This window comes from Quercus lobata, chromosome 11 (assembly GCF_001633185.2).
Source record: "Quercus lobata isolate SW786 chromosome 11, ValleyOak3.0 Primary Assembly, whole genome shotgun sequence".
Taxonomy (NCBI): Eukaryota; Viridiplantae; Streptophyta; class Magnoliopsida; order Fagales; family Fagaceae; genus Quercus; species Quercus lobata.
In genome coordinates this window covers 38906774-38931117 of record NC_044914.1, presented here as the reverse complement: position 1 = coordinate 38931117, position 24344 = coordinate 38906774, and the positions used below count along the sequence as shown (strand labels likewise).

At 40.4% G+C, this 24344-nt stretch overlaps 1 protein-coding gene and 1 pseudogene across 1 annotated transcript; both read left to right on the top strand.

Moving 5' to 3' along the window:
- Positions 1 to 15511: 15511 nt before the first annotated feature.
- On the top strand, positions 15512 to 17710 carry LOC115968852 (probable 2-oxoglutarate-dependent dioxygenase At5g05600). The gene is made up of 3 exons (XM_031088368.1): positions 15512 to 16089; positions 16544 to 16871; positions 17286 to 17710. Exons 1-3 carry the CDS (start codon positions 15620 to 15622, stop codon positions 17544 to 17546), a joined length of 1059 nt encoding a protein of 352 aa, XP_030944228.1. The 5' UTR covers positions 15512 to 15619; the 3' UTR covers positions 17547 to 17710.
- Positions 17711 to 22220: 4510 nt separating this feature from the next.
- LOC115968851 lies at positions 22221 to 24200 on the top strand (annotated as a pseudogene).
- Positions 24201 to 24344: the final 144 nt, after the last annotated feature.

Here is a 24344-nt window from a genome sequence, read left to right as displayed (position 1 = left end):
GGGGGGCAAAAATGACAAGGGTTCTTTAAAAATTGTCAAATTATATATATATATATATATATATATATATATATGTAGTTGCACGATTTTCCTGGCCCAAATCTTATTGATCAGGCCTTGGCCCAAGGCGCAACCCACAATGAATATTTGTAGAGGATGGGTCAAAGAACTTAGCCTCAGTGAGCCTCTTCGGTCTGATACATGGACAGTATTGTTGCAGAAAATAAAAACACAAGAAATGGATCTCCTACGTGTGATTTTATTTCTTTAGTTCCGAATACAGTTTCTCTGTCTCTCTCTTTGAGGGACTCCATTATATTATATAGTTCCCCTCCTCTCATCTCAACCTTACACCTGTTGATCATCTAAGCATCTACTTGAGCACCTGTCCCATCAGACGCCCTCATCACTCCCTTTGTGAGTTGCAGAGGCCAAGGTGGTACTGTTTAGGGGTCTTTTCCTCATTAATGCGGCCAAGAGGGTGGTTGGGGCGCAATTAATGTGGTGGTGGCAGCTTTCCATGAGATATTTTGGATTTTATTCATTTTATATGTTGGGAGGATGAACTGAAATGGCTGGGGAGAGTTCCTCGTCTGGGCTTCGTGATGTCCGAGGAGGAATTACTCCTCGGACAGGTTTCCTTGGCGTTATTAGGATTGAGTAGTGCTTCATATGTGGTTTCTCTTCGGACAGGACACTCCTCGGACGGGCCTGAATTCGGAATAGCCCATTATTTTTGGGTCGGGCCCCACAATAGCCCCTCAAAACTCCGGTTTTTTTATCTCCTTCCGAGGAGAAAAGCGGGGTTTTGATGTTAGTGAGAGGATGGAAATAAGGAGAGCTTGGGGCGCGCGTGCGGACCGTTACTTTTGACGCGCTACAATTTACGAGGCGCGGCCATTAACTTCTGGAGGCGTTATGTTCCCTTCATCCAACGGTGTGGCGTGGATCGAACGACCATCGTTTCTTCTCGTATTTTTAGGCAGGAGTGATCTTTTCTCTCTCCTCCCGACTTTATAAGACGCCAGAGGGGTTCAGTTCCTTCTTTTTATCTACGTTTCATAAACCTCAAAGGATTCCAGAGAACTCCATCGAATCCCAGAGATATACGAACACTTGCGTCCGTTACGCCACCGTAGCCGGTTTTTGTGAAGCGTTTCGTCCAAGAGAGATTTCCAGGCGTCCCATCGAGCGTTTTGTGAAGGTACCAGTACATTTCGTTCATCTCGCCGTTTCAATTCCCTCCTCGGACTCTACTTTTCTTCTCAGTCTTTACTTTCGTTTCCCCAGTTCAGTTCAGATGGGTAGATTTGAGAAATTAGTAAAAACTCCAGCCGCTATGGAGGCCTTTAGGGCTAAATACCACATTCCCCCGGGGGTTGGGCTGCAGTACTGTCCTCTTGAAGGAGTATTGACAGATAGAGGTGAGGGAGAAGTCGTTATCCCCATGATTGCTTTCATAGAGGGAGGGATGACACTTCCCATGCGTAGGATTACAAGGGAATACCTGTTCAACCATAGGTTGACGCCGTATTAGTGTACTCCGAATATGTTCAAGATACTAGGTTGTGTAAATGTCTTAGACGAGCGGATGAATCTAGGCCTTACTTGGCACGATGTGGCTTATTTGTACGAATGTCACCGCCTCGGGGATGAGGGGTATTATCTTAAATCCCGGAACGAGGACGTTAGGTTGATCTCTTGTCTCCCAATATCCAATAAGACCGTGAAGAATGACTTCCTTATTGTTTCTGGGGAGTGGTTCGACGGTATTCATTGTCCAACTCGGGCAAGAAACCCAGGTGCGGCGTTTTTAGGATCGGTCCTTTTTGGGAAAGGATTTAGTATTGAGGGTTTATTTTTCTTGCTTTCTTTGTAATTGAAAAATTTCATGCACTAACCCCACTTTTCTTGGTTGTTTGCAGATAAAGTTCACATCGCTCCTCGGCTAAACTTTGTGAACGTGCCAGCGTTGAACTACCTTCTTAGGTCGGAGATTTACGTTTCCAAGGACGGACAGTTGCGTGCGGCCCATCTAGTTCTGGGCTATCAACCTCTGAGCAGCTCTTTCCAGGCTATCGGTCACGCTATAAGGGCTGGCAGTCCGACGTTGGCTAGGATCGACGTGTCCAAGGACGGGTTCCTAGCTGAACACGATCTGCCACCAGTTGTGTTGCCCGGTGTTAGAAATCCCTACTTAGCAGAGCAGCTACCTCCGCCAAACGAGCCTGGTGTTGCCGTTCAGGTTGAAGAGGAAGCTGAATCATCTCGTCTTTCCCTTGAGGAAGAGATAGACGAGTTTCATTTTGAGGAGGAGGTTCAGCAAACCCCCTTGGTGGAACTTTCCGATCCCGAAGGAGAGCGGGACCGACATTCTGCAGTTGGCGTTCCTTCCCTCATTATCTACTCGGACGATACTTCGGACGAAGAGACAGAGCCCATGGCAGGAAAGGGAAAATCTCTAAAGGAGCTGATGGACTCCCGAGGGAAAGGTCAGTCATCGAAGGGTCAGTCATCGAAGGGACCACCTCCACCATAAGTCAAAACCCTTCCTCCTGTGGTCCCTCAGGGCACTTCGGAACCTGGTCTTAAGGTTAATCCGGACCTGAAGAAGAAGAGGCCGGTTGACACCCTTGAGGAGGGTGAGGTGGCTGCTCAGCCGACCAAGCAGCAAAAGACTGCTCGGGCACCAAGGAGCAGAAGGGGCAACTCCTCGGAGAGTCGGGACGAGGAGAGCCTTGCGGAGGTACGTGCTACCTCGCGTGTATGGAGCCCCAAGTTGGAGCTGGATGGGGTTGCCATCCCCTACAATGCTTCGGTCAGAGAGTACAACCGAGGCCGAGCTGGGTACGTGGCCGAGGCCTTAGAGCAACCCCTACTCCTTCCTCGGGACATGGAGGCTTATAGGCGGTTCTCTCAGCCCGAGATCTTCCTATCCCTTAAAAGGGATCTCGCGATGGTAAGTAATCCTTCTACTGTTTCATTAATTTTTTTTTTTGACCTTGTTATATTTTTTTCTTTTTTTTTAAAGCACTCTTGTTTCGTTCGTAGATTATTCAGCAGGTATTTGTTGCTGAGGAATTCTGCCGAGGTAACCGTAATCGGGCTGAGGCTGAGACCCTGGCTCGGACGGAGATGGAGAAAACCTTGGGGTCCCTCAAGCACGATCACCTTAAACTCACGGACGAGTTCAAGGAGTCGGAGAACCGGCGCAAAAGTGCAGAGGCTGGTTTGAAGAGTGCCGAGACCCAGGCGGAGGACCAGCGCAAAGAGCTGTACTCGACACAGATTAACTTCGCCACCGAGAGGCAGGCAGTGCAGGATCTCAAGACTGCCCTGCAAAAGGTCGAGGATGAGCTGAGGCGGGTCAAAGAGGAGGCCCAGCTGATCCGAGAGGCTACAGAGGCTGAGAAGAATGCTGCTCGCCAGCTCGGGGCCGAAGAGACGGAGGCCAGGCTATCCGAGGAGATCCCAGAGGTGTGCAGGGATTACTGCAGTACTTCATGGGCTCATGCTCTCGATGCTGCAGGAGTTCCTGCGGATTCGGCACTAAGACTGCCCGAGAACATCTTCTATCCTCAGGAGATCCGAGAGAATCCTGATGACGCCCAAGTGGCTTTAGAGCAGGACTTGGCGGCGCTTGATGCCGTCCTTGTGCCTGATATGGCGAAGGATCCCGCCGCAGACTCTACCATCGAGGTTCCTCCTCCTCAGCCCGAGCAGAAAGAAGATCCTCCTGCTAAGGCTTAGCCTTTTAGGCTTTTGTTCTTTGTACTCTTTCCCCCTTTTTTTTTAAATGAAAGTCGTCCTATTTTTCCATTCTTTTGTAAGGACCTCTCTTTCTAATGTACTCGGAATATTAATATAAAATGTTAGTTTTGCTTACTATGGATGTATGTCAGTAGCGCTCTTCTTTAAACACTTGCAACGATGTAGATACGGGTAAACGGTTAAAATAAAATGGGTTTGTGGGCTGCGCATTAAAATGATTTCCTTTAAGTAATAATCTCCCAATCTATCATAAGTAATAATTTCCCCTAAGTCTGTGGTCCGAGGAGCCATGCAGGACTTAGGTTCTGTTTAAAACTTATGAATAGTTGCCTTAAGTATTAATTTCCCCTAAGTCTGTGGTCCGAGGAGCCATGCAGGACTTAGGTTCTGTTTAAAACTTATAAATAGTTGCCTTAAGTAATAATTTCCCCTAAGTTGTGGTCCGAGGAGCCATGCAGGACTTAGGTTCTGTTTAAAACTTATAAAAATTGTCATGAGTAATTAATTTCCCCTAAGTCTGTGGTCCGAGGAGCCATGCAGGACTTAGGTTCTGTTTAAAACTTATGAATAGTTGCCTTAAGTATTAATTTCCCCTAAGTCTGTGGTCCGAGGAGCCATGCAGGACTTAGGTTCTGTTTAAAACTTATAAAAATTGTCATGAGTAATAATTTCCCCTAAGTCTGTGGTCCGAGGAGCCATGCAGGACTTAGGTTCTGTTTAAAACTATGAATAGTTGCCTTAAGTATTAATTTCCCCTAAGTCTGTGGTCCGAGGAGCCATGCAGGACTTAGGTTCTGTTTAAAACTTATAAAAATTGTCATGAGTAATAATTTCCCCTAAGTCTGTGGTCCGAGGAGCCATGCAGGACTTAGGTTCTGTTTAAAACTATGAATAGTTGCCTTAAGTATTAATTTCCCCTAAGTCTGTGGTCCGAGGATCCATGCAGGACTTAGGTTCTGTTTAAAACTTATAAAAATTGTCATGTAGACCAGCAAGCAGTGGATAGTCACGAAACAAAATGTGGGCGAAGCCATTTTCATTAATAATAATATCTTCTGAGGTTATTTACATTCCATGGTCAAGGTACAGCTTTTTCATCCAAATCTTCTAGATAGTAGGCGCCTATCCCGGCTACGGACGTTATACGGTACGGTCCTTCCCAATTGGGTCCCAACTTGCCCCAAGAGGGGTTCTTTGCGCTGCCGAGAACCTTCCTCATCACGAGATCGCCTGGACCGAGGGGTCGTAGTTTAACATTGGCATCATATCCCTGCCTCAGCTTCTGGTGATAATAGGCCATATGAATCGTTGTTTTTTCCCTTCTTTCCTCGGCTAAGTCTAGACTTCTTCCCAACAACTCATCGTTACCGTCTGGGGTAAACGAGATAGATCTTAGCGTGGGAAAGTTGTTCTCGATTGGGAGCACGGCCTCTGCCCCATAAGTCAATGAAAAGGGGGTCTCACCGGTTGACCGCCGTGGCGTTGTCCGATAGGTCCATAGAACGTGTGGGAGCTCTTCTACCCATCTCCCCTTTGCCTCATCCAGCCTTTTCTTCAGTCCGTTTACTATGACCTTGTTCACGGCCTCAACCTGCCCATTTCCTTGGGGATAGGCAGGGGTGGAATATCGGTTAATGATCCCAAGCTCGCGGCAATACTCCCTAAAGCCCTTACTGTCGAATTGAAGACCATTGTCGGAAATGAGTGTACGTGGGGTTCCGAAGCGGGTGATAATGTTCTTCCAGATGAATTTCTGGGCATCCACGTTCCTAATGTTGGCCAAAGGTTCAGCCTCCACCCATTTAGTGAAGTAATCGGTTCCGACTATTATGTATCGCTTGTTCCCCGCGGCTTTGGGAAAAGGTCTGACAATATCAAGACCCCACTGCGTGAACGGCCACGGGCTAGAGAGGGGGTTGAGAACCCCTCCGGGTTGGTGGATATTCGGAGCAAATCTTTGGCACTGATCGCACTTCTTGGCGTACTCTTGGGCCTCTCTTTGCATGTTCGGCCACCAGTATCCTTGGGTGAGTGCCCTATGCGCCAGCGACCTTCCTCCGGTGTGACTTCCACAAATTCCCTCATGTAACTCCTCAAGTAGAGACTCGGACTCTTCTGGATGTACGCAGAGTAGGTACGGTCCAGAATAGGAGCGCCGATATAATTTGTGGTCCTTTGATAGCCAAAACCGAGGAGCGTTCCTACGTATTTTCTCGGCCTCTAGTTTTTCCTCCGGTAAGATGTCGCTTTGGAGGAAGTTCCTTATGGGGTCCATCCAGCTGGGACTTTTCCTGATCTGATGGACTTGGGCTGGGTTTTCGCTGATGGGACCTGCTTGGGCTAGATTTTCAACAAGGATCACTCGCGGCAGATTATGCGCCGAGGACGTGGCTAGAGTGGCCAGCGAGTCTGCATGGGTGTTTACACTCCTGGAAATGTGCGTCAGATTGAAGGATTCGAAACCCGTCTGTAGACGTTTGACCTGTCCTAGATAGTCCTGCATTCTAGCATCTCTGGCTTCCAGCTCACCCATCACTTGTCCAACGACCAACCTGGAGTCCGAGAACACCTCTATCATTCTTCCGCCCAATTTTTGAACCACCGTCATTCCTTGAAGTAGGGCTTCGTATTCGGCTTCATTGTTCGTAGCCGAGAACCCAAGTCTCAATGATTTTTCAATGGCAGCACCGTCCGGCGATATTAAAACTATTCCAACCCCAGATCCTCTTTGGTTGGTCGCGCCATCCACGTAGACCTTCCAACGCAAGGTCCCCCCTGCTGAAATTGCGCCAACCGTTCTTCCATCCATGTCTTTCCTTTCGGTTACTGTTTCTATAGAGGGTTCGGCGAACTCCGCTACCAAGTCTGCAAGGACCTGACCTTTGATGGAGGATCTAGGCATGTATTTGATATCAAAGGCCCCCAAAAGCGCACTCCACATGGCGATCCTTCCTGTGTAGTCAGCGCTTCGAAGCACTGCTCGAAGGGGAAGCTGAGTTAAGACGATGACCGTATGCGCCTGAAAGTAATGAGGGAGCTTCCGTGTGGCATGTACTATCGCCAGGATTGCCTTTTCTAGAGGTAGGTATCTCACCTCAGCCTCATGTAAGGATTTGCTCACATAGTAAACCGGTCGCTGCACCCCGTTATCATCCCATACCAGTACCAAGCTCACAGCATGGGGAGCTACAGCGATGTACGCAAACAGCACCTCGTCTGCCTCAGGGCTGGACATGATGGGTGGTCATGACAAGTATTCCTTAAGCTGCTGGAAAGCCCGAACACAATCCTCCGACCATTCAAACCCTTTCCATTTGTTTATCAGGAGGTAAAAAGGTCGACATCGGTCCGCTGATCGCGATATGAACCGGTTTAACGCTGCAATCATACCAGTGAGCTTCTGCACTTCCTTCGGATTCCGAGGAACCTGTAGGCTGTTAATGGCTTTGATTTGGTCGGGACTTACTTCTATTCCCCTGTGGGTGACCATGTACCCTAGGAATTTCCCAGACCCGACCCCGAATGAACATTTGGAAGCGTTCAGCCACAACCGGTGCTCTCTTAAGATAGCGAAGATTACTCCGAGGTCATTCACGTGCTCGGAAACCCTTTTGCTCTTCACAACCATATCGTCTATATAAACCTCAATGATCTTGCCCAGCTGTGGCTCGAACATCCGAGTCATCATCCGTTGGTAAGTTGAGCCTGCATTCTTCAGCCCAAACGGCATCACCTTATAATGATAGTTTCCGATGGGCGTCATGAAAGCCATTTTCTCTTGGTCATCCAGCGCAAGGGGTATCTGATGATAGCCTTGGAAGGCGTCCAGGAAGCTTATTTGAGGGTGGCCCACGGTTGCATCCACCAATCGGTCGATTCGGGGTAGGGGGAATGGGTCCTTCGGGCACGCCTTGTTAAGGTCCGTGAAGTCCACGCAGACCCTCCACTTCCCTGTCTTCTTTCTTACCACCACCGTGTTTGCCAACCATTCGGGATAAAAGACCTCTTTGATAGCCTCTGCCCTTTTCAATTTCGCCACTTCGTCTCTTACGGCACTAACGTGTTCCTTCGAAGGACGTCGGGGTGGCTGTTTCTTCGGAGCTGAAGAGGGGTTGACGTTCAAGTGGTGACAAATAAGGCTGGGATCAACTCCCGGGGCGTCGTAGGCGTCCCATGCGAACACGTCAACATTTTCTCTGAGAAATCTGACCAGCTCCTCTTTTTCCTGAGAAGGTAATTCAGAGCCGACCTGAAAGAACTTCTCTGGGTCGTCGTTGACAGCGATCCTATCTAAACTTTCACACCTTATCTCCTCGGCCAGCCCATCGTCTTGCTCTGCCGAGGCGGCTGATTGCTATAAACTTTCAGGGGCCGAGGACTCGGCATGGGGCCGATGTAAGACGGCGGCCACCATACATTGCCTGGATATGGCCTGATCTCCTCGGATCTCTTCTACTTGTCCTCTGGAGGGGTATTTTACTTTTTGGTGAAGCGTGGAGGTCACGGCCTCTAGGGCATGGATCCATGGCCTTGCAACTATTGCGGTGTAGGGTGAATAAGCGTCGACCACGATAAAATTCACCTCCACCACTTCCGCCCCAGTCTGCACGGGTAGTCGGATTTGCCCTTTGGGCGTAACAATCCTTCCCTAGAAGCTGAGAAGGGGGGAGTCATAAGCTGCCAAATCTTCTGGCTTCAGGTTCAGCCCCTTGTATAGATCAGGGTACATTATCTCTACTGCACTTCCCGAATCCACCATCACCCTTTTCATGTCGAAGCCCCCAATCCTCAGCGTGACCACCAAGGCATCATCGTGAGGTTGAATAGTTCCTCTCTTATCCTCATCCGAGAATCTCAGTATCAAAGAGCTTCCCTATTTTGACCTTTTGGGTTCCCTTTGCCTGCCCTCAGAGGGGAGCCGATCAACAGCTAACACCCTGGGGATGGGTGGCCCCGTTCTTCCTGGTGCGGCGAGGATGACATGTATCGTCCCGGTGGGGGGTCTTAAGGACACGTCCTTTCGAGGCTCTTGTGTGGCTTGGCCGGGATGGCCACTCGATGGGTGCAGCAGGTGACGTAACTTTCCTTCTCGGACCAACTGATCTAGGTGATTCCATAGATTCCTGCAGTCCTCAGTAGTATGCCCATGGTCCTGATGATAGTGGCAGTACAGGTTCTGGTTACGTTTGGAAGGGTCTCCAGCCATCTTTCCCGGCCACCTGAAATAGGGCTCATCCCTTACTTTCTCCAGTAGCTGTTGTACTGGCTCTCTGAACACGGCATTCACTGTTTGCGGGTTGCTCTGCCCAGCCTGTCGCGAAAAATCTCTCCTCGGCTGACTAGGGTTGTGCCGTTCCGACCTGAAATCATTTGCTTTGGGGGGGATAACCTTCTCATTTCCCCTCCCTTGCAGCTGATCTTCCTCCACTCTTTTGTACTTGTCGATCCTATCCCTCAACTGATCAATGTTGGCGACCGGTTTACCAGTGAGGGATTTCCTTAGGCCATGGTCGGTGGGGAGCCCGCTTTTGAATGTGCTGATAGCGACAGCATCATGGTTGTCATCCAGGTCGTTATACACTTCCCAGTATCTATCCGAGTATGCTTTCAGAGTCTCTCCCTCGTGCATGGATAAGGATAATAGCGAACCGAGGGGCCTGGGGACTCTGGTGTTGGTGATAAAGCGGGAGCAGAAATCCCGAGTGAGCTGCTTGTATGAGCTTACGGAATTTGTCTTCAGGCCGTTGAACCACCTCATCGCCATTGATCCCAAGCTAGACGGGAAGATTTTACACATAAGGGCTTCATTCTGCGAGTAGATCGCCATCTTTTGGTTAAATTGACTCACATGCTCTATCGGGTCTGCTCGACCGTTATAGATGGCGAATGTCGGCTGGTTGAACCGTCGAGGCAGCTTAGCCCCTTCAATTCTATACGTGAAGGGGGACCTTGAAACCTGGTCCAACGCCTTCTTCATGGCATCGTTTCCCGAACCCTTGCTGGATGTGCTCTCATATTTCAGCACAGGGCGTGGTTCCTTTTCGTAGGAAAAGGTTTCACTTGGGGGGGTCCTTGACCTCCGTCGGTAACTCGCATCATCCGCATTAGAGGACTCGTCTGAGTCTGAAGGAGATCGTTTTCGCTGTACTCGTCGTAGCTTTCTCTTCAGATCATCTATCTCTCGCTGCATGGCCTGGTGACTATTTCGCCTCTGGGACACGTGACTACCTATCTGAGTGTGACTCTGGCTTGTCCGGATAGTATGCACACTTCCCTCACGATTTCCCCTGTGGCCTGGGTTGACGGGGTTATTTTGCCTCTGGGACTCGGCGGGTTGTGTCTGTTGGGAGTTAGCCTGGTGAGGATTCTCCTGGTGCGGACCTAGTTCTGCCATGCTTGACCGTTGTGCTAGCTGATGCCCTAGTTCTTCCCACAGACGGCGCCAATTGTAGTTGCACGATTTTCCTGGCCCAAATCTTATTGATCAGGCCTTGGCCCAAGGCGCAACCCACAATGAATATTTGTAGAGGATGGGTCAAAGAACTTAGTCTCAGTGAGCCTCTTCGGTCTGATACATGGACAGTATTGTTGCAGAAAATAAAAACACAAGAAATGGATCTCCTACGTGTGATTTTATTTCTTTAGTTCCGAATACAGTTTCTCCGTCTCTCTCTTTGAGGGACTCCATTACATTATATAGTTCCCCTCCTCTCATCTCAACCTTACACCTGTTGATCATCTAAGCATCTACTTGAGCACATGTCCCATCAGACGCCCTCATCACTCCCTTTGTGAGTTGCAGAGGCCAAGGTGGTACTGTTCAGGGGTCTTTTCCTCATTAATGCGGCCAAGAGGGTGGTTGGGGCGCAATTAATGTGGTGGTGGCAGCTTTCCATGAGATATTTTGGATTTTATTCATTTTATATGTTGGGAGGATGAACTGAAATGACTGGGGAGAGTTCCTCGTCTGGGCTTCGTGATGTCCGAGGAGGAATTACTCCTCGGACAGGTTTTCTTGGCGTTATTGGGATTGAGTAGTGCTTCATATATGGTTTCTCTTCGGACAGGACGCTCCTCGGACGGGCCTGAATTCGGAATAGCCCATTATTTTTGGGCCGGGCCCCACAATCTCTGTTTTGAAAACTAAAATGATAGATGAATGTTATAATAAATCTGTAGTCAATTTTTTCTAAGGATAATGATGGATGTTTTAATGGGAGTACATGTTCCTTCTAATGTGCCCATGGAATTTACACCATTTAAAAGGAAGCAGATGGGGTAACATTAGGGAGGCTCATCAGCAAGTATTGCATTAGCATCACATCTAGAGAGTATATCAAGTGTGGTAGGCTCCAACGACAAAATTGATGGTGCAAGATGCCCATTGACTCAAGGAAGTGTTGCAAGTGGATGGAACGAGATGGTCCATAAAGTCGAGCAATTTTTCTAGTTTAGGATCATGTTTTATAATCTATGACACATGTTGTGATTAAGTGCTCTTGTTTTGTAATTTTCCTAGTTTAGGACCAAACTTTTGATGTTCCAAAAATTAGTCACATTTGGCCACATTCAATTGTTCATATTTTTTATTATTTGGAGAAAATATTTTCCAAAGGAACATATCCTATTGTTACAAAAAAGCACATCTTTGTTTATATCTAGCCAAAATAAAGGTACAAGTTGTGACTAAATTTTCTATCCAGTTTTGTAATTTTCTTACTTTAGATTGAAGTTATGATGATCCATAAATTTGAAGTTTCTTTTCAATGGAGTTGCATTACAATCAATTTGATCCAACAGAGTCGACAAGAAAGGAATTTGATATCTATCAGAAAAAAAAAAAAAAAAAAAAAAAAAAGGAATTTGATAGAAAATGAACAAATTTTATTAAAATGTACACTTTGATTGCATAACAAAAATTCCATTGAAATATACACTTTGATTATATGATTATAATAACATGAAAGTTCTACAATTGGTGTACCTATTGCTTGACTATACATTATACATTCCACCTCTTGCTTCTTGACTATACATTCCATCCAAAGTCCACAATTTTCAATCTTAGCTTGATATTTGACTCGCCTCATGCTAAAAAGCTTGCCCCATCTCTTGGTATGAATGTATAATATCTCTTCGTTATTTAAGTTCTTTTGGTAACAAAGTTTTGGGATATATCATAGCTTTAGAATCCTAGGTTTCACTCCACCTGAAATGCAATTGCCTAGAGTACCTGACACTCCAAAGGCCCTTCCAAGTTACTGATGATTAGGATCGATGAAACCTACTAGCAATATTAACAAATCCCAATCCTTCAGAATTATAGAGAACCCAATAACAGAAACTATCCAAAAAATTATGCAAACTTTCCAAATGGATAACCAAAAAGCTTAAATCTCAAAATACAAAATCTACACAAAGAGAGGCACAAAAAACAGCCAGGAAATTCAATTATTCTTCCTATAAGAGCTTTAAATACCAACCACAAAAGGGTTCTCAACAGTTTAGATTTTTCCACAAAAGGGTTCTTAACGGTTTAGATTTTTGAAAATTGAAAATTCATCTGCCTCACCCTAAAAGCTAGTGTATATCAACAGCCAACAGCCAATAAACATAAATCTAGCCATAGGCTGAATGTTTTCTTTTACAGTTCATCATCAAAATACAATTATGTGCATTCCATTCCTATAAAGGACAATTTACACACACCCAATTCTACAATTAGTGGCATGACAAGGTAGGAAAAAAAAAAAGAAAAAAAAGAGGAGACATTCACAATACATTCCCTAAAACCTTTCATAATAGAGTGAACAATTAAAAATTAAATCAAAATCCATGCAAATGCGCAAAGATTTACATAATAGTAAGACCAAAAAAAGATACCCACAAACCAAAAAAAGAAAAAAAAAAAAAAAAAGAACTAAACATTCTAATAACCACAACATAAAACACATATATTAAGAGATCCCAATAAAAATTAAGTTATAGTAGGGTCTACCACAAATGTAAGAGGAGGGAGCACAATTTCTTTATATTCTGAGAGTACTTAAGAATTTTCCATATATATAGGGTTTGAAATAAGGTTTGGTGCATATGTGTGTGTGTGTCTCTCTCTCTATATATATATTTATGGTGGTGTTTATATATTTTATACGCATACTGTTATACACAAGTTTCTATACACTCATAAAATTGCACGGAGAGTTTACACACAAATCAAATGAACAATTTATTCAATCTAATTATGTTTTAATAAGAGTTTCAGCATGATACTAAACATGCGTACTTTCTAGAATGATATATTTTGTTGGAATTAATTTTTCTAGAATGCATCAAAATTTACACTCTCCTAAGAGTAGAGTTACCGAATGCTGCCTAAGTCTGACATTATCATGACAGGAAATATTTGTGAAGTTTGACTGAAGTAAGAGGCTAAAAGCATTCACATCCAAAAAAATAAAAATAAATAAAAAACAAAATAAAATGTATTTTGCATTACCAAAAAACTACTTTATCTGTTTTACTTACCATACGACTCTACACCGTATAGATTATTCTTTGACTGGCTACCTCTCACAGAGAGAGAGAGGTCTCTTTTTTTTTTTTTTTTGAGATTAAAATTATTGAAGGTGGAATAAAATAATAGTGTTTAAGATATACATGTTGCATTTCCAAGTACAATGAATGTCAAATAGATAAATTAGAGCCAAGATAAGAATGCTCGAACTCGAAGTTGTCTTGTCTAAAATGTTTTAATCCAAGTCTATGTAAAATGTATGTATACGTATATTACTTTTTCTCTATGCATTTCATACATGTATGTATCTAAAAAATGATGATACAATTACTTGCCAAATTATAATTAATAATCTATCCCTAAATTGGAGCTTAAATGTTATTAGAGGATTTTATAGTTAACCAGTTTAACTCAAGCAATGGAAATTGTTTAGGTTTGGAGCAATGACGAGTATGAGAGTATAGAGCACAGGGTGATAGTGAATTCAGAGAAAGAAAGGTATTCCTATCCACATTTCTTATTACCGGCACTCTCCAGTCTCCACCATGGTTAAGCCCTTGGAGGAGCTGACAAATGAGCAAAACCCTGCTAAATATTAGGCATAAAACTAGGGAGAGTTTATAAGTAACAGATTCCAGAGTAATTTCCAAAAACAAAAAGTTGAAAACCTACAAATTAGTGATTTCAAGATATCAGAGTAAGTTGGGTTGGAGGTAGTATGACCAATTGGCAAAGAATAAAGTTTAGCTCCTACTCTATGTTGTTTAGGGAGACGGGACTTTGAAAGCATGATTTGGTTATCTCAAAGATGAGAAATATTGTGAAGAAATATGCTTCAATAAATTTTCCTTGTATTATATTACAAAAATCATTTATTATATACTTTATGAGAAAATAACTAATATATGAAGTACGAATGACTATGAATTGAAGTTATTGATGCAAGTGTATCAACCTAATAATTTTGTGAGATCCCGTTAGTTCAACTAGTAAAATTTATGATGGTTGAATAAAAGATCTGTGGTTTAATCCCTATCTACACCAAAAATCGATTGATATCTTGTCTTGATAATAAAAAACACAATCATCAAAAACAAATGTTATAGGCTGAAAATCTATCCCAAAAAAAAAAAAAAAAAAAAAAAAGAAAAACCTGATAATTTCAGTAGCGTTGATGTTTAAATAATTATGAATTTATGAAAATCAGGCTACCTATTTTGTCTCTTCACGTTTAATAAAAATGAACAATACTATAAATACAACTTTTTTTTCACAACTATCGAGTTGGAAAGCTTTCATAGATTCTGATCTAGATCATTTACCATTGATTTTACATTTTTACCCACCATTAATAACTTACTATTTAAACTAAGTGTAAAATTGTTTGTGTATCTAAGTTTATTGAATAAAAATTACTTCTGTGTCCTGGAGACAGTATGGGTCATTTTAATAACATCGGCCAACAACGTGGGTCTTATTTTTATTTTTTTATTTTTTAGTGAAGTAACCTTAATTCAAATGTTAATGCAAATAAATATAATGTATAATATATTTATATCATTTAATAAACGGGCCTCATTTTATTTGGGGAAAATATTTCAAATCCTTCTTTTATATATATATAAATATATATATATATATATATTTTTTTTTTTATTGGATGTGAATTTTGAAAATCTAACCATTAAATTGCACGCAATTATTTTATCCTCCATATTTATAAAATTTTAAAAAGATCAAAGATCAATAACTATTTCATCAATCAAATGTTTAAATATCAAGTTTTTGTAGTTTAAAATTATATATATATATATATATATATATATATAAGTTTATTGATTAAATAATAAATAACATCAAATTTGACATGTTAGGAACATAAAAAGTATATAATTTAGCAATTAGTTTTTAGAATTCACATCTAACATAAAAGAAGAATTTGAAATTCTCATCTAACAATGCGGAGCCACCTCTGACGACAACAATAATGTAGAAGTTCCGTAACTGATGATTATTGCGATTAGGAATATATCCATACATAGAACAAAACAGCTCACCCCTCCAATATGCAAGCACAAACGTCACACCCTTAAAAATATAGCAACCATACAAAATCATACCTTAGTTTTAATCTCCTCATACCATAGGAATCCGAAAACCCGTCCAAGTTCAATGTACATAAATAAAACTCAATCTCACGCATATAAAAGTTTAAAATACCTACCATTCCTTCGTCACCACACCAATATTCTTACAAAACAGTGAAACACAGAAATGAAAACCAATCTCTTTGAGCACTAAAAAAACAAATCCACCAATTAGTTAATTACCATGGGAGAGGTCGATCCAGCTTTCATTCAAGAACCTGAACACAGGCCAAGAATCTCCTACATTGAAGGCAAAGGTGTCCCACTAATCGATCTTTCTCCAATACTCTCCTCCAGCAATGTTTCTGCCATTGAATTTGAAGGCCTTGTTAAAGATGTAGGCGATGCATGCAAGGAGTGGGGGTTCTTTCAGGTGATCAATCATGGGGTGCCTTTGGAGAAGCGAGAGAAGATTGATGGTGCCTCGAGGAAATTCTTTGCTCAGAGTTTGGAGGAGAAGAGGAAGGTGAGGAGGAATGAGAAGAAGGTGACTGGTTACTATGACACAGAGCATACCAAGAATGTTAGGGACTGGAAGGAAGTGTTTGATTTTACTATAGAGGAACCCACTATAGTCCCTGCCTCACATGAGCCTGATGACACTGAAGTCGCTGAATGGAATAATCAGTGGCCTGAGTACCCGCCTGATTTAAGGTAAGGTTTTTAACAATAATATATGGAAATCTTTTTGTAAATTTACAATAAAATTCGACTAATTAATAATAGTTATTATGGATTAATATGGATAATTTCAATATTAATTCTAGCCAATGTCAATTAGATGACAAAATTATAAAGTTCAACTTATCTCTACATGATATGAAAAGGGGAGTTCTAATCACAGCACACTTAATGGTTGTGGGAGCTAATGTTGCGAGAGCTGGTGAGTGGAGACCACAAGAGAGTGGATGGTACATTTTGATAACTAGTCATCTAAGGTTAACATGTTAGTAACATATGAATGTGTCTTCATAACTGTTATTTGGGAGGACCCTCTGTAATTGAGTTAGAATTGAAATGAATCTGTCAAGAATTATGATTTAATTTGTAGCCCAATGCAAGGGGATTCATCTATGTGATCTAATGGGCTCCTTTGACAACTAACCAGGGAGATATGCCAAGAATATGGTCAAGAGATGGTAAAACTAGCTTACAAGTTAATGGAACTTATTGCTCTGTCCCTGGGCTTGCCAGCAGATAGGTTCCATGGCTTCTTCAAAGATCAGACCAGTTTCATCCGACTAAATCACTATCCACCTTGCCCAACCCCTGAGTTAGCACTTGGTGTTGGTCGGCACAAGGATGGTGGTGCCTTAACCATCCTTGCTCAAGATGATGTTGGAGGATTGGAAGTGAAGCGGAAAACAGATGGAGAGTGGGTTCGGGTCAAACCCACCCCAGATGCTTATATCATCAATGTTGGTGACATTATTCAGGTAACATTCTCAAATATTCAAATTAACTCTGCTAAGTACAAATCATTCATATTTTTGTTAATAGCCAAACTTGCTTTCAGGTATCAATTACTATAGGTAAAGCTGACTGAGAAACCCAAGAAAGCATTTATGAGCAAAATCCACATTTAATTTGACAGAACAGAAATAAGTTGTCTACAATATCCAAATTGTCTTTATTCATTAAAAAAAAATACAATATACAATATCCAAATCCAAGTATATTAATTATGTTAGAATATCATTTTCTTCTCAATGTTGTCCATATATACATGTATGGATCAAAAATATAATTACTAGTCCAATTAAAATCAATTCTATGCCTATATTGGAATTGGTATGTACTTGGAGGCTTTTGTCGTTGGCCAGTTTCACTCAGAATGGAAATGTTTTTAGGTTTGGAGCAATGACAGGTATGAGAGTGTGGAGCACAGGGTGATGGTGAACTCAGAGAAGGAAAGGTTCTCTCTTCCATTTTTCTTCAACCCGGCGCACTACAGCATGGTAAAGCCTTTAGAGGAGCTGACAAATGAGCAAAACCCTGCAAAATATAGGGCATACAATTGGGGCAAGTTTATAACCACCAGAAAGCGCAGTAATTTCCAAAAACTTAATGTTGAAAATCTCCAAATTTATCATTTCAGGATATCAGAATAAGCGTGTAAAACCTACTATTATCTGTAGGTAAGAAATAATATTAAGCTTGTTGTAAGTACCGTGATTTGTATAGAGCCTATGGAAGCATAATGTGTTTCAATGTCTTGGAGACGAGCAATCCTGTAAATAACAATAATGGAGTATGCTTTGATGTATTTGCCTCATATTGCAAAAACCATTGGACGTGATAATATTTAAGTATAATGGGAGGAAACTGAAGTCATTGCTTGATAGGGGTGTGCATGGTTCGGTTGGCTCGGTTTTTTTTCAAATTTGTTACCGAACCGATAGGGATCGGTTTTGTAATAATTAAAACCAATGCATACCGATTAGGGTCGGTATTCCAACCTATAGCGGTGCGGTTTGATCGGCTCGATTTAATCGGTTCGGCTCTTAACGGTGCTGGATTTCCTTCTCCGATCTCTTCACCGCACCGGCATCGGAACTCCGTTCGCGTTCCGATCGCCGGCATCGGCTCCATCTGTCGGTGGCAGCGGCGGTGCTGGAGTGTCGGTGCCGGTCGGTCTTGTCGGCTCCGGTGAAGATTTGCACAGCCCTATTGCTTGATGCGATAAATCCAAAATTGTCATATCTGGATATTTGGGCCCGTTTTGTAGAAGAGTGTGAGTTGTGTTATTTGTAGTTTTTTGAAATATGTGTGGGTGAAAAAATATGTGGAAATGTGTGTAATGTTGTTTAAAAACTGAAAATGAATGTTTGAAATGCCCTACCAAACGGGCCTAATTTTCCACATAAAACTTTCACTTTTACATGGTTGGGAAAATTAATTTCTAGGAAATTTTACTCTTGAGAAACTGGTTCCTAACTTCAACCACTTACGTACATGCCATATTTTGGTAAAAAGTGATTGCCATCGCACCAATCTTAATTAGATAAATTTTCTCAATAATCCAGTTTGAAAATTATTTAACCAATAGAACTATTTCAAACTTATATCGAAAGGTAGCCTTTTTGAATCTAAAGTCAAGTTTCGTGCCAAATCAGTTGATGTGGCTATGACTAATGTGGTATTTTTAAAATATTGTTCCACTTGGATCTCAACTGTTCAAGAGTCAAGATTCTTCTAATATTAGTAAATTAGATTACTAAATCTACTAACCTCTCTCTCTCTCCCCAATACAACCCTAAACTGTTGATTCACCGCGATTCCATCACTACCATGTCCCTTGTCCATCAATACTGAGTCAGTCCACTGCAAGTCTGGGTTTTTTTGGGGGGGTTTGACCCTGAAATATTTTTTTCTTTGGTGTTGTTTCCCGTTTCAATTGGGTAGTGATGGGTTTTGTTCAACTAGGTTTTTGATTTGGGTGTGCCTATGTACGGTTTGGGCATGGTTGGGTGTATGGTTAATTTGGCCCTAAGATTAAAGAAGGGCTTATCGTATTAAGGCTTCTTATTGCTAAAGCTTCATTTTTTGTTGCATTTACTCTCTCTCTCTCTCTCTCTCTCTATTTTGGGCCCAACAAAACGGTCCGATAGATTATGATTTTTCAAAAGAAACTGATTGATCAAATCTATTTGGTTCCCAATAAAACGCATGAAACTGTTAGATGGAAATTTTGCACAAAAAAGGGGAATTTTTGGACATTGAAAATGAGAATGATTGGAAAAATGAAGAGAAGAAAGGTTTAGCCTTTGTAGATGACTCAACCCACTTAGCTAGATTCCGAAAACTTCTTTTATATTTATCATTGAATCTTGACTCTTGAAGAATCGAGATCCAGGTGACTAATTATTTATAATGGCCACATAAGTCGTAGATGTGACCTAAAACTTACCTCTTGAAAAGTCAAGATTTAAGTTCTAAAAAATGCTATTTTAAAAAATATATATAAGTTTGAACAATAATATTTGGTCAATTAATTTGAAAATTTTCATTATTAAGCATAAGTGTCTCCAATCTTACATGAAGCATTTCAAAGTATTTGCAAGGATTAATTTAGTTAATTCAGCTTCAACTAAATACCTACATGTTGTAGCTACATAGGAGAAAGTGACATTTTATAGATTATATGGATCTTGTCAAAAGGGTTATCTTTTGGTTGCTAACAGGCTAGCCTAATCTTATAAATGCGCCTACACAAGCAGTTTGTATATGAATTATGCATGGTGGCTAGTCACAATTCAACATTGTGACATTGCTAAATCATACGATTACAATGTTGGAATTTGGCTTCTTCTTAGATAAACCAAAAACCAATTGAATTATAAGGCTCTTAACCATTTTTTTAATAGTAAAATACAATATAAATTAGATTTAATAGATGTGAGTGTAACCCTTTTCCCCTTGCAATTTTTCTCCAACAAAATTCATGAGCTTTAATATACCATTGGAATTCAGGCCCAAGTTAGCATGTTAACCGGCCATCAGATTTTAGCTGTTGTGCAATGTGAGAGTCCCAAAGATGGGCTCTTATCAAAGCTAGAGCTGGCCCAAATTTTTATGATGATACATACATACATATATATATATATATATATATATATATATATATATATATATATATATATCTAAGCTCATGGTTTTACTATAATCTCAATCCACCCATAAAAAATCTCAACCTATACTAAACAAAATGCATCATATATTTATTATAAATATATGGACCGAAACTAAGTTATAAAATTTATCATAGTTACATTTCATTATATTAATATTTGCTGTCTAAATTTCATCATAGGAAATTCATAGTTTTTAGTGATCAACTCTATTAAATTGCCAAGCTAAAAAAAACTATCAAATTGCCTTTTTTTTTGGGGGGGGGGGGGGGGGGGGGGGCTGAATAACTCTATTGAAGTGTCTATAGAAATAAATAAATAAAAACTCTATCAAATTGGTTTGCTTGGTGATTGATCCTTAGGAATAAGCCAGCCATACCAACAGACAACAACAAATCCCACTGTCTGGGTTTTGACGCTGCTTAGTCCATTATTGCAGTCATTCAGTTAATAAGATCCTCTGCTTGATAGTCACCATACATTGTCATCAAATGTGTTCCAACTTAGCCCAATTGAGGTAAGAATGCTTCTCTCTTTTTTGAGCCAATATTGGATATGTCAAATATTTGACATATCCAATATTTGAAATATCGAATATATGTCAAGTATTAATACAAGTATTCTTTCGCTTGTGGATATTTTTTAATAAAAATAATAATTATCTGTTGTGATTTTTATTATTTATTTATATTTCTATAGTTAGGGAAGAATTTGAACCTCGAGTATTTCGGTTAGAAATATGAAAATTTGTGTCCATTGAGGTAAAATAAAACTTTTGGCAAATTTGTTATGATTGATGTAGAAAAAGCATTGTTAAGGACCTTTATAAAAATGATATTGTTCTAACTTCTAATAACTATTTATCATCTTAATAACTTTTTAAAAAAAATGTGAAAACCTAATCTTACTAAACAAATATTATTTAGATGTCAATCGGTTTTTGGTATAGGTGGGGATTGAACCTCAAATCTCTTATTCAACCATTAAAGATTTTACCAGTTGAGTTAACTAAAACCGACTTGACAACCTATACTTGATAAGGATATCTATTGTTATATTTCTCATTAAAATACCTATCTTCCAATATTACGCATACAATATTTTCTTTTTCTAAATCTTATGCAGTAAAAGATTCATTCTCAATTTTCTTTTTGGTGCTTGTTGAATGAAACGATCGATTGATGCATTATTTGACATGTAATGTGGATTTTCGGTTATAACTATCACTATAAAATAAGTTAATTTTGTAGCTGGGCTAAGGCTCTGTATAATATAAATAAATCAAATAAGATAAAACTGATTATATAATACTAACCTCATCACACACGTTCTGCATGTGCAATGAAGCTTTTTTTTTTTTTTTTTTTAATTTTAAGTTTAATGTAATTTTTCAATTTGAATTAATCTCCTATTAGTGAGGTCACACAGAAAGGGATTTTTAAGAAATTAAAATTTATGATTTGAAATGGAATAAACGGTTAGGTTTATTATGTGCTAGTTTTTAGGGAAAAAAAATGTATTAAACGTGCGTGAGATATATTTAAATAGAAAATGGAATATCTCACTAACATTCTGGAACTTTTTTTTATTAATTTTTGTTTCAACTTATGGCGTTCCCTCTTAATGTATTCAACTATCAGAAATATTAACAATTGAGCAAACTGGAACCTATAACATTTTGGAGCTTATGCATTATTTTTTAAGCTTATTTTTAATTTATATTTGGATATATTTAAGTAACACAAACTTACTCTTATTCCTAGCTGCACCCTAAGTAATGCTACCAATTTTTTTTGGGACAGAGAAGGATGCTAACTTGAATAATTGATATCACAGTTATCACTATTATCAATTATTTGATTCTAACCTTTTCTCAAAAAATTATCATTTAATTTATCATAGGTCCTTTTTGGCAGTGTCCCCTAAGATTTCATGTCTATCCAATAAAGAACCTATGATCAAATTCCACTTTCATAAATAAATTTTAAAATAATCATTGATGTCTTGTATTTTTTGTCACTACATTCGAGTCTAACGCACGCTTGGTTTGTCCCTAGTCACAACATTTTCATCTGTAATCATGAGAACCGTCTCTTCGCACTAACAAAATCATGTCCAAGTTCAATGCACGTCAAACTCAATCTCCCTCTCTCTAAGAACAAAGGAAAACCATCTCTTTGCACAAACAAAAATCACCAATTACCATGGGAGAGGTTGATCCAGCTTTCATCCTAGAACCTGAACACAGGCCAAGAATCTCCTACATCGAAGGCAAAGGTGTCCCACTAATCGATCTTTCTCCAATACTCTCCTCCAACAATGTTTCCGCCATTGAATTTGAAGGCCTTGTTAAAGACGTAGGCGATGCATGCAAGGAGTGGGGGTTCTTCCAGGTGATCAATCATGGGGTGCCTTTGGAGAAGCGAGAGAAGATTGATGATGCATCGAGGAAATTCTTTGCGCAGAGTTTGGAGGAGAAGAGGAAGGTGAGGAGGAATGAGAAGGAGGTGTTTGGTTACCATGACAGAGCACACCAAGAATGTTAGGGACTGGAAGGAAGTGTTTGATTTTGCTATACAGGAACCCACTATACTCCCTGCCTCGCTTGAGCCTGATGACAACGAAGTCACTGAATTTAATAATCAGTGTCCTGAGTACCCGCCTGGATTAAGGTAAGGTTTTTATTTTATTAATGCGGTGTGTCCATGAATGAGAAACGGAGAACCAAGAGATGTATATGCTTCATGTTCTATTTATTATAGGACTATTGTGTCCTAATTAAATCGATTTTCAAAAAAATAAAAACAAAAACTTATAAATCACAGCACACTTAACGGTTGTGGAAGATAATGTTGCAAGAGCTGTTTATTGGTGACCACTGAGTCACTGACCACAAGAGATTGGATGGTACATTTTAAAAACTAGTCATCTAAGGTTAACTTGTTAGTAACGTATGAATGTGTCCTCATAACTGTTATTTGGGAGGACCCTCTGTTATTGATTTAGAATTGAGATTAATATATCAAGAATTATGATCTAGTTTGAAGCCCAATTCAATCTATGTGATCTGATGGGTTCCTCTGACCACTGACCAGGGAGACATGCCAAGATTATGGTCAAGAGATGTTAAAACTATCTTAGAAGTTATTGGAACTTATTGCTCTATCCATAGGCTTGCCAGCAGATAGGTTCTATGGCTTCTTCAAAGATCAGACCAGTTTCATCCGACTAAATCACTATCCACCTTGCCCTACCCCTGAGTTAGCACTTGGTGTCGGTCGGCACAAGGATGGTGCTGTCTTAACCATTGTTGCTCAAGATGATGTTGGAGGATTGGAAGTGAAGCGGAAAACAGATGGAGAGTGGGTTCGGGTCAAACCCACCCCAGATGCTTATATCATCAATGTTGGTGACACTATGCAGGTAACATTTTCAAATGTTTACTCTGCTAAGTACAAATCATTCATATTTTTGTTGATAGCCAAACTCGCTTTCAATTACCAATTACTAGTGGTAAAACTGACTGAGAAACCCAAGAAAGCAGCATTTATGAGCAAAGTCTATATATACTTTGAAAATCGGAAGTCCAAGTCTATAACATTTTCATAGTCAAAGTATGTAGAGTATAAATAAGTTGTCTACAACATCCAAATTATCTTTAATCATTAAAAATGAAAAAACAATGCCAAAATACAGTATATGAGTAATGTTAGTATATCACTTCTTTCTGACTGTTGTCCGTGTATCCATGTATGGATCAAAAATAAAATTACTAGTCCAATTAAAAAGTAATACTATGCCTATATTGGAATTGGAATGAACTTGTAGGCTTTTGTCGTTGGCCAGTTTCACTCAAAATGGAAATATTTTCAGGTTTGGAGCAATGACAGGTATGAGAGTGTGGAGCACAGGGTGATGGTGAACTCAGAGAGGGAAAGGTTCTCTGTTCCGTTTTTCTTACACACGGCGCACTACACCATGGTCAAGCCCTTAGAGGAGCTAATAAATAACCAAAACCCAGCAAAATATAGGCCATTCAATTGGGGCAAGTTTATAGCCAACAGAAAGTGCAGTAATTTCCAAAAACTTAATGTTGAAAATCTCCAAATTTATCATTTCAAGATATCAGAATAAGCTTGTTGAATGTACTACTATCTTTAGGCAAGAAATAATATTAAGCTTGTTGTAAATACCATGATCTGTATAGAGACTATGGAAGCATGATGTGTTTCAATGTCTTGGAGATGAGCAATACTATAAATAACAATAATGGAGTAT

Excerpts from the sequence above, each read along its gene's own strand:
- LOC115968852 (XM_031088368.1), top strand. The coding sequence starts at position 15,620 with ATGGGAGAGGTCGATCCAGCTTTCATTCAAGAACCTGAACACAGGCCA. Across the intron at positions 16,090-16,543 it reads GAGTACCCGCCTGATTTAAG|GGAGATATGCCAAGAATATG; the intron begins GTAAGGTTTTTA and ends ACAACTAACCAG. Across the intron at positions 16,872-17,285 it reads ATGTTGGTGACATTATTCAG|GTTTGGAGCAATGACAGGTA; the intron begins GTAACATTCTCA and ends AAATGTTTTTAG.